Source organism: Trichosurus vulpecula, chromosome 2, assembly GCF_011100635.1.
Source record: "Trichosurus vulpecula isolate mTriVul1 chromosome 2, mTriVul1.pri, whole genome shotgun sequence".
Taxonomy (NCBI): Eukaryota; Metazoa; Chordata; class Mammalia; order Diprotodontia; family Phalangeridae; genus Trichosurus; species Trichosurus vulpecula.
The window spans coordinates 139,159,918-139,171,304 of NC_050574.1; the positions used below are offsets into that span (position 1 = coordinate 139,159,918).

Sequence of the window (11,387 nt, forward strand, 5' to 3'; positions counted from 1 at the left end):
TCAGAAAAGTCTTCAATCTAGTGGCCAAATCTCATTTATTTAAATCTTATATCCAATATTGAGAGCTTGTGTGTTGAGATTTATTTTGTAGCATTTATCTTACAGAACCACATCCATTTCAATATTGTTTTCCAAAATCTGTAGATACAGTTTTATTTTTTTTCCTCTTTTTCCTTAAACTATTTCAGTGTTAGGTGTCTACATATGTAGATATCTACAGGTCAGTTCAATGATGAACTCTCCATACCTTCCTAGCTATATAGAGAACGCATTAGAGAGCTATATTCCTCGTTTGTGATAACAACCTGTCATATTTAAGGGTCAATTTAAACCTTTACCTGAGAACAAAATCTTAATTAAGCATATAACCTATTGTGCCTGGATATTACTGATGTAAAGTGCATTCTCTAAAGTGCTTCCTATTGTGGTTCAACTTAAACCATGTAGATTTTTTTTCCCCTACAGGGTTGTCCAATATTGACATTAATGCAGCTTTCTTTAAGTATGTTCTACACTGAGCCATAAAAACCTATTTCGCTATCTGGTAACCATTTGCTGAAGTTGTTTCACTAGCACTAATTGGTTTGTCATGTTCAAATTTTACTTCAGACTTTTGTGTTGTAAAAAATTTGTTTGATGTGGTAATATGAAGATTCCTAAGGAACTAAATATTATGCAGTTACTGTTTATATAAGCTCTGTTACTTGACACTGCATTACCGTTAGGGTTGAATAAATATTTTGGTTAATTTTCAAAAGTTTGACTTATTTATTGACACCTGGTTTCTTCTGAACATCTGCTTTTATTTCTATCTGGAAGCAACAGACTTTATGGTAGAGACAAAGCTCATGACCTGCTTTTAGGCATAACAAGTTGATTAAGTCATTCTGTAAACTGACCCTGCTAGAGTTCAGAATACAGGATGTCCCAAAAATCTTATACTTTAAACTGCACTAAAACTTTTGGGACACCCCATATTATACTGTTTATTCTAACTTCCTCTTACCATTTGATGCAATATCCTCATGCCCAAGTAATGCTGTGTTTATTCTGTTATGCATTGTAGCTTTATTTTGCCAGCAGTCTCCTGAATGTTGTGGAATCCAGACTGCTGTTTACAAATTAGAACTCTTATTTCTAACTGGCAAAAGTTGCTAGTTTTCCCAGATCTCTACCCTGCTGGCTTTTATGAGCTCAGAAGTAGGTAAGGAAAAGGAATCAGTTTTTAAATAAGGATATCTGATGAGAGATTCTATGGCTTAGTGCCAGTACTCCACAAACTAATATTTGGGAAACACTGGCTTAGCTCATGAGGATTATACACCTGCTATATACTACCTGTGAAGACAAATAACCACCATAAATCTTCCCAGACCTACTGAGTTTTAAACGTGCAAGCCTGTATCTATTAACTGCATATAATAACTAAAGAATCTATTTAGTGTTAAAGCCACTAGAGTATGTTCTTTGAAATGTATATAAAAAATCATGAGTAAGACACATTAGGATTCACCTACACTGTAGCAGCAGGTGCATGAGAGGCCAAAGAAACAACTTAAGAAACTCAGCCCATGTCTGGCTTTTTTGTTGTTGTTCAATCTTGTCCAGCTCTTCATGGCCCCATTTGGGGATTTCTTAAAGATACTGGAGTGTTTTGCCATTTCCTCCTCCAGCTCTTTTGAAAGATGAGGAAAATGAGGCAAACAGGATTGAGTGACTTGCCCAGGGTCACACAGCTATTGTCTGACACAGATCTTCCTGACTCCAGGCTTGGCACTCTAGCTGCCTGAGGTCTAGCTTAGAGAAGACTTTAAGAATGGTATTTAATACAGAGGTAGATCTCAAAGAGAATTAAATTGTAGGCTGGATTAATTGTCAACTTTCTAGTCAAACACTGTTGGCTCTGGCCCAATTTCTTGAAAAACATTTAATTTCTAATCAAATTAATTACAAAAGGTATATCAATGATACAGACTAATAATTATATGTCACATAGTGAAAAAATTAAGAAAAAGGTCAGTTCACATCTATTTTACCAAAAAGAAACTCCGGGCTTTTTGGAAGGCACTCATCCATACTCCCACCACTGTGGTACTGCAGGATTTTGAAAAGTATGAATCCATTTTAAAGTTGAATACTTTTCAGTTCAACAATCATGCCCAAGATCATCTTCCTCGAAATTGAAAAGGCTTTAGAGATTCCTTTTTTAGCTAAAAATGTCTTAAGATTACCAAATCTGAGGACAAGAAAACTGTTTATTTAAGCTATACATGGATACTGTGCAGCATCCAGAAAAGTTGTCCCTTTTCACACCCTTAACTATTAACTAACTGATTGATCTCTTCTGATCACAAATACAGGTGACTGATCACAAATACAGGTGAGGGTACTTGCTGCATTATTCTATAACTTCTGGATTAGTATTGCAGAAGCACCACCTCCTCCATTGCAAATACCTGCAATACCATACTCTCCTTGCTTCAAGGCATGGGCCATGTGAACAACAATTCTTGCTCCAGACATCCTAGAATTTAAAAGGGGAAAAAAAATTTTCATTCTTCTTATATAGCATTATGTTTCTAAAGCACAGAAGTTTAGTTTTAATTTCACATATTAATATCCATAATTCACGTACTTTAGAATTTTCTAAGGTACAAAAGCTATTATTTGGGTAAGTGACAGGTAAGTGTCCATGCATCTGAATAAAGTTACTCTAGTAATTTTTGTGTTACCCAAAAAGAAGGGGAAAGATAAGTCTAAGAATGTGTTGTATATGAGAACAGTTTCAAAATATAAAGGAAAGTAATTCCATTTCTCTACCAACAGAACCTCAGAGACCATGTAACCCAAACCCATTCCTGAACAAGAATCCTTTGCAAATAAAGTGACTAAAAAGCCATATCCGTTGACCCAGAAATTCTACTACTAGGCTTATGCCTCAAGGAAAGTATAGGAAAGAATATGCAACAAAATATTTATAGGTGGACTTTTTATGATAGCAAAGAATTAGAAACAAAATAGATGCTCATCAATTGGGAAAAAGCCAAACTGGTACATAAATAGAATATTACTATGCTGAATTATGAATGTGATAACTACTGAGAAACATGGAAAGCTGCATGAACTGATCCAGAGCCAAGAAAAATTACAGTAAAACAACCATCAAAAAAATTCAAAAGTGAATGTTGCAAAATTATAAAGAACAAGCATGACTTAAAAAAAAGATGAGATACAGTCCCACCACACCCTTTTGCAGAAGTGGGAGTTCTACAAATGTACATTGCATATATTTGCTGTTTTTTTTTCCTTTATTTTTGGCTTTTAAAAATACTATTTGTTACACAGGATGGCTTGCTTAGAGACTAAGGTGAGGGGAAGGTACTCAGGGAAATTCTGGTGATGAAAACAAAAGATGAATAAAAACTGGAGTAAGATAAAATCATTATTCTGGTTGATTTAAAGCATTTATATTCTGGGGTGGAGGTGGAAATACAATTCAGATGAGTAAACAAGGAGTAAATAGTAATCTGAGAAGAGAAAGAGCACTAAAAGATTCAGGGAAGGCATCATGTAGGAAGTGGCACCTGAGCTGTGCTTTGAAGGGACTGGGTTTTTGTATCTATAACCCTAGTAACAAGCACAGTGCCTTCCTTATTCATAATGGAAGTTTAATGAATGTTTATCAATTGATGACTTCACAATCCTTAGAAGAACTTCCTAAGTTCTATCATTTTTCCTCAAATGAATCACCAGAAGCAGGTAGTGGTCACTCATCTTTAACAGGTATTTAAGTGGATATCTCAGTCACATCCTGGATGTGTGTCTTGGTAAGAGAGAAGACTTCCCTATTATTAACATTAGATAAGCACTTCTTTAGCAAAGTCACCAACTAGCACCAATTAATCCCTTCTTCCTTTACTCCTTCCCTTTTTAATAGCCTCTCTCCTGATGCAACTTTTGGGTATTCACAATCATTTTTCAAAGTATAAGCAGCCGCTTCCTTCTCAGATATTCCAGATCACTCTCTTACGGCAGGGGATACAACCCTCACGCTACATAATACTTAGCTCTAACATTCAGTGGTCTTTTCCTCCTTTGTAGTATGCTAGGATAAATTTGTGCACATTTGTATTGAGGTGTGGACAAAATTCTTCCAACCTACAACTTCTTGCGTTAGATTAGGATTCCCTTTGGACTCTTCAGCATCATGTTTTTATATAGCTTTGAAGCATTTCTTCTGTTTTTTTTTTCTTTCCAAACAACATTTAATTCTCCCTAATAACCTAAACAGTGAAGCGCTGTTCCTCAAGCCCTTTTACCTTTCCTTTTGCTAGGAAGACCAACCTGTACTTTGCACATACATAACAATTACTATGCAATGGTACAAAGGCAACCATTATTCATTTTATTTAGGCACTCCATACTTTTCAGGAAGCAAAATCCTCATTATTCAGTCATTGTTGATAGCAAATATTCTCAACCCCACTAGCAAAGAAGGAATCACAAATATATAAATCCACTTAAATTTCATCAGCTTTAGCATTTTCACTCTCAAATGGTTAGCATAAAACTTTAGAAACACTGAAACACAGAAACTAGCCAAGAATATGCAGAGTAAATACAACAGAATGTGTTTTATACAACAATTTCACCTACCCAATTGGGTGTCCCAAAGAAACAGCGCCTCCATTGATGTTCACTTTTTTGGGATCAATATCCAACATCTTCATATTTGCTAATACAACTACACTAAAAGCTTCATTTACTTCCCACATTGCAATATCGTCTTTTTTCAATCCTGATCTTTCAAGAAGCTGAAAACAAATTATAAATTCAAATGATTTGGCAAGCCATAAGATCTTAATTTATGCATTCATATTTGAACTTTGGGTTTTTAAATAGGCATATTTTGCTCTAACTTGTGTTTACTAAAATAGTTTTGAGAGGCAGTATGGTATAGTCCATAAAGCTCGCCTCAGCTTCACAAAGACTGGGAGGGTTCAAGTGTGGCCTCTGACACATAATGGCTGTGTGACCATGAACAAGTTACTTAATGTATCAGTGCTCCAAGCAATATTGTGACACTATATGTAGCAGGTGCCCAACTGTATTGGGAAAGGTAGTTGCTTACTAAAAGGTCCCTATCACAATGAAATCACCAGTCCAATTTAAAAAATAAAAGTCTTAACAATATGCAACTAGCTTGCTAAGTGATGGCTTACGAACATGATAATTATCCAAAGGAGAAATCATAATTTTAGTTCCTAGAATTGTAATGAAACCAAAATTCACTCTGATTATTTCTATGGATTTACAACCCAAAGGAGTCTTTTAGCTCCTTGCCCAAACCAAACTGAAGACATTCATTTCTTAGCTCCAAAAGGTAAAAGAAAACTGTAGGCAATAAAGCAGGTGTCCTAGATCTAGTCCTAACAGTCCAGTGCACAAGCAAAGGCTGAAACAATTTCATAACCCAGAAATCTGGAGTCACTTGAGAGTGAGAATATATTGGAAGATAATTAGAAAACAGTTCCAAACTGAAGGTGGAGAAATTGCACAAATGTTAAGAAACGCCTGGAGCCATTCATACGACTTCAAGAGACATAACAATCTAGAGGAAAACTATGTCAGATGTCCACGTAAATAAATGTGTCTGAGATTTATTTTTGAAAGGGGATCATTTTCCCCCTCTACAAGTTCTACTTGACTACCTCACTCTCTAAGACACAAGCTTCGAAAGGACTTTCCAAGCCAGAAAAGATTCAAGTAGCAACCTGGCGATGGACTTCCTCAGTGGTGGGATTCAGACGGTTTGCAATGGTTTGGTAGAAACAGTACCTAATTTTAGGTTGAGCTCTGTGAACAGGTTGTTAGCAGGGGCAGGGCCTGCTCCCTCTGCATCATGGCAAGTACAGTGCCTCGGCTTGGTTGATGAAGAACTGGTTGTTAATTCATTTGAATCCCACCACTGGATCCCACCATTTTCAGCTATGCAGTCCCTTTTTTAATTCAAATATGCATATATAAAATTACATTTGTTGGCTAAAAGCCAGTTCTAGTAAGTTTGTCCTTCGTTTTCTTTCTTTTTTTTTCTTTTTTTTTTTTTGAGGCAATCAGGGTTAAGGGACTTGCCCAGGGTTACCCAGCTAGTAAAATGTCTGAGGCGGGATTTGAACTCAGGTCCTCCTGACTCCAAGGCCAGTGCTCTACCCCAAAGTGCTACCTACTTGCTCTTCTACTAAGTCTGTATTAGTTCATCACTAGGTGGACTACAGAGTTAATTTTTTTTTGCCAAAACAACTTAAAATGACCATGCTTAGCTAAGTAAGACACAGTAAGAATATGATCTTTCAGTGAAATAAAGATCCTCATCAATGAAATCAGGGATCCTGTAAAAGAATTTCCTGAGTTCTTACCTATATTGAATTTAGTATGAGAGGGCATGAACTCAAATCCCAATTCTTCCATATACTAGGTGTATGACTTTGGGCCAAGAAACTAACCTGTCTGGGCTTTCTTCCTCATTTTTTCTATCACTGAATAACTTCCCCACCATATCTTGCCATTTTGAATACACTGTACTATCCTTTAGGCAAAAGGTGTAACCTGCCTGGTTTAGGCTAACATTCAAATTCATTTTCATTCCCTGGGAATATACTACACTACCTGAAGGCCAAAGGCAATAGCCAAAAAAATAAATAAGCTGAGCAGAAGGGTGAAATGAACCTGAAATTTAAATTTTCAAGATAATTCATAACAACTGATTTTCAGATCTTATAGATATAAAAGATCATAATCTATAAAGTAAATAATAATGCCTTCCATTTATATAGCACTTTACATTTTACGAAGAACTTACAGGCATATTACCTCACTTAATCCACACAAGTGCTATTATGCTAATTTTATATTTTAAGAAACAGCATACAAATTAAAGCAATTTGCCCAAGGTCACACAGCTTCTGGCAACACCTATACTCAAAGTATTTTAAGACTAAAGGTCTTAAAACTGCTCTTTTTGTGTTCTACTACATCATAATGCCTCTCAGTGAAGACAGATGACTTTAAATCACTTCCAAGAATTAATTTGCAATGGTATCCCTATAGTAACAGAAACAAATCTCTCTCCAAAAAGAATAATAGTTATCAAAGGTGCAATCCAAATAGAAGGGAGAGTTCAGTTTATTTTTTTTAACTTTAAAATTTACAAGGATTAAAAAGAAAAAAAACTAGTTACTTTATAGGTGAAGAAATTGAGGTGTTGTAATGTATTTATTTCACATATGTATGCATGTGTGAAATTCTAAAATAACCAGAACAAGTAGGCACTAGGCAAATTAAGGAACACACAATGTAATGGGTCACTGCTGCATAATTGTAGCAAGGCATTAAAGCCAAAAGCATAACTATTACTCAAGTAGTATTCATGTTCCCATGCTCTTACCTTTGATACAGCATAAACAGGTGCAATTGGGAAATCAATAGGATCTACAGCAGCATCTGCAAATGCTATAAAAGTCAGAGATAAAGATTTAAAAATAATACATCTTCTATCATTGAATATAAGTTTCTTTCCCACTAGAATGGGTAATATATCCAATATATCCAATAACTACTATCAGTGGTTCACAAGAGCCAACCTTTTATAAAATACGTAAATCAGCACACTCCTCTAAATTGTGATTATTTAGGAAAGTAAATATTATAATACACTATATTCTAATCTTTAGAAAACTAAGTCACTAGATGTGTCATCTGGACTAAAAATCAAAAGATACTACAGGTGAAGTTAAAAATCTGATACAAAAGAATAAAAAGTCAAGTCTAAATCAAATTTTTAAAGTTTATTTCTACTTAGTGCAAAAGAATACAAAATATCACATACGGGGTCAATGTTAAATATCCAGAATTGAAAGATATTGTGACAAAATTATGGTTTTAAATGTTCTAAGTCTAACATTGAACTTCAAGAAGATGAAGCACAAAATGCAACCTGAACCAGCAATATCTTCAAGCTAGATTAAACAAAAGGGGATAATTTCTAGAGATTTAAAGGAGATAAAATGGCTTATTCAAGAAAACAAAGCAAAATAATGTGAGATATAGGCTCAGAATTGAATTCTGTAGCTTTTCTGAACAAGGGGATTGGAAGAGAAAAGCAAAGCTAGTAAGTACGTAGCTGGGGAAGTGCCAAAAAAGCAAGCCATTTCCACAGATATGCCAAAACATATCTGCTAAGTCTACATCCTGATCTCTCCTCAATGAATTCGATATAACATAAGTTAACTCAAACTATAACCCATTACCAACAATAAAACCAATTTCATAGAGGTCATTAAAGATTTGGTTAATGACTTCTTGCTAACAGTTCACAGCTATATGGAGATAACATACTCATAAAATTTCTCACCTGCTATTCTTGCCAGTGGCTCAACATTGAGTCTCTTAGCTGCGTCTGCTGTCATCAGAACCACAGCAGCTGCTCCATCATTGAGTGTGCTGGCATTGGCAGCTGTCACTGTACCTGCAAGTGACAATGAACATAAAGTCAAGGAACACAGTATACTCTTCAATGCATGACAAAATAAATAAAGCAAGAGAGTCTTAAGTTCCTCTTCTAAAGTCGGTTAAGGAATATTAAGAGGTCCCCTGAACTTGTCTTTTTGAGTTTCCATATTTTCCAGAAACATTGGACCCAGAGCATGCAGGAGACCCTGACTATGTCAAGGATGAAGCCCCATCCTGGGCTAACAAAAATTTATTGTTTGCATCCCAGACTAGACTCCTTGTGTGTGTCTTTGGAAGTCAAGACAGGTGCTAGTCAGTCTGAACTAGGCTGAGAAACTGCATGTGCAGCTGGGACCCTTGCAGATAAGCAGACCATGATATCCCTTTAGGTAAAGATTTGTGTCTCCTCTTCTCTTTGTTGTACTGTCATAAATATGCAAACTTCTGTATGGATTGTGAACTCTTTGGGTTCAACATACGTGTTCATTCCTCGTGTAATAAACCTAGTTTTTACCTAAGTTCTGTGAAGTTGTGATTGCCGGTTGACAAGTCCTGCTCTGATGCCTCACTGAGGTATGGAAGTGACCTAGATTCTCAAAGGCTATATGCCAGGAGTGCAGGTACCTCCAATGTACTACTAAATTAGAAAGTTCTTGGTTATAGGCTAGGCAATACACTGTAACTATCATCAGAGGACTAAGTTCAAAGACTTATGACCAGAAGGATGGCCACAACATGGTATTTCTAGCCACAACAACTCATGAAGACTGTCTACTCATTAGATACAATGAGAGGGATGGCTTCAGATAAACCTGGGAAAACTCATGTGAACTGAGTAAAATGAGCAGAACCAGAAGAATTTTGTTTATGTAATAATAACTCTGTAAAGACAGACTTTGAAAGACTTAAGAACTTAGATCAATGCAACAGCCAACAATGATGAGAACTGATGATGAAGTAATGCTACCCACCTCCTGACAGACTGGTGATGGATACAAGATGAAGAATAAGACATATTCTTGTACATGACTAATGTGGAATTTACTTTTGCTTGACTAAGCATATTTGTTACAAGGATTTTCCTTCTTTTTCTTTCCATCAGAGGCAGAGGAGAAAATAAATGCTTAGTAATTAAAAAAAAACTATCTATAAGTGTTTACTAGAGGGGGTTACCAAAACTCTATGTCAGAGACAAATGAAATTGAAACCAAGAAGTTAGCTTTTTCCACAGCAACAGTACTGTGCTGTCCTCAAAGGATTAATTTTGAGGTATTCTTCCCCCTGTGACAAACCAATGGAACCAAATGTGATGGCGAGATAAAAAAATGAAGTGAACAAATTTCCGGACAGTGAATTTCTCTAAAGTGGCATCAAAAAATAAAGCAAACCAGCATTCAGATTAAGAAGAAAGCATTTCATCTTCTACTACTAAAACCACAGGGACAAAACAGATGTTCAAAAAGCAGTACTAATTCTTTTCCGCAAAATGAATATTTCAAAATCAAATGCCATAGAAGTGTTAACATGTTATTAATGGATATCGACCATAAATTAGAATTTGAAGGCACAATAATACTTTCCGAATAATTCAGGAAAAGAAAATGAACTCTTAAATCATAAAACAGAAGGGTGGAACAAAGACGGCAGAGAAATGGCAAGGACTTGCTAAGCTCTCCCTGAAATCCCTCTGAACAACTTTAAATAATGCCCTAAAATAAATTCTAGAGCAGCAGAACCCACAAAAGGATGGAGTGAATGATACAATTTTCCAGCCCAAGATAACTTAGAGATCTGTCATACCAGGGTGAGAGTGGAGTGAAGTCCAGTGCAGCCCAGGCCACAGCAAACCAGGAGTGAGCCTTGGAAGTAACTGAATAAGCAGTGGCAGCTGCTGCTGCTGCTTCTGGAGCTCTCAGCCCACAAACCATAAGGGGGATCAAACAACTGGTCAGATTATTACAAGGGTCTCTTTGCTGGCACTGGGGACATGACTATGTTGCTTTGCCCATACTCAGATCTGGGCTGTAGTTGTGGGTGGCAGTCCCAGGGCGAAGAGGAGCACTAGCACACCACAGCCTGTGGCCAAAGTGAAGCAGGGTCTCTCTTCACAGTTCCAAGACAAAAGAGAGTGCTTGTGGTTGCTCACAGATGAAAGCACAGGCCAGAAGAGCAGTAAACACACCTCTCCTTAGATCATACCACCTTGGAAGAAATGAAAACTTACAAGTCCCTAGAAGTATCTCTGAAAACAGCTGCCCAAAACCCCTAAAGTGTGGGACAGTGTGCCCTCCACCCTAGAAGCACAGCCCTACTTTAGCAAAGAGTTAAAAGTCAAGTAATAGGCTGGAAAAATGAGCAGGCAACAGAAAAAAAAATTCTGACTATAAAAAGTTACTGTGGTGACAAGATCAAAACACACACTCAGAAGAACAACAAAGTCATAACTCCTACACATCCAAAGCCTCAAAGAAAAATTGGTCTCAGACCATGGAAGAGCTCAAAAGGGATTTTAAAAATCAAGAGAGGTAGAGAAGAAATTGAGAAGAAAAATGAGAGAGATGCAAGAAAATCATGAAAAAAGACAAAAAATACTGAAGAAAATAACACCTTAAAAAAACAGAATAGGCCAAATGGTAAAAAGATATATAAAAATTCACTGATGGGAAGAACTTATAAAGTAGAATTGGCTCAATAGAAAAGGAGGTACAAAAGCTCACTGAAGAAAATAATTTCTTAAAAATTAGAATTGAGCAAGTGGAAGCTAATGACTATGAGACAATAAGAAATAATAAAAAAAGATTTTTTTTTAAAAAATAGACGACAATGCAAAATACATCTCATTGAAAAAAACAACTGACCTGGAAAATAGATCCAGGAGT

The 11,387-nt window shown here is 36.2% G+C and overlaps 1 protein-coding gene across 1 annotated transcript in view; it reads right to left on the reverse strand.

The window, feature by feature from the left end:
* Positions 1 to 167: 167 nt before the first annotated feature.
* ACAT1 (acetyl-CoA acetyltransferase 1) overlaps positions 168 to 11,387 on the reverse strand; it is a 44,156-nt gene continuing 32,936 nt past the window's right edge. Inside the window, exons 9-12 of the mRNA XM_036745297.1 lie at positions 8,411 to 8,524; positions 7,445 to 7,509; positions 4,657 to 4,814; positions 168 to 2,524 (exon numbers count right to left, since the gene is read on the reverse strand). Coding sequence (XP_036601192.1) covers positions 2,404 to 2,524; positions 4,657 to 4,814; positions 7,445 to 7,509; positions 8,411 to 8,524 — 458 coding nt within the window. The 3' untranslated portion in view covers positions 168 to 2,403. The remainder of the gene's footprint in view (positions 2,525 to 4,656; positions 4,815 to 7,444; positions 7,510 to 8,410; positions 8,525 to 11,387) is intronic.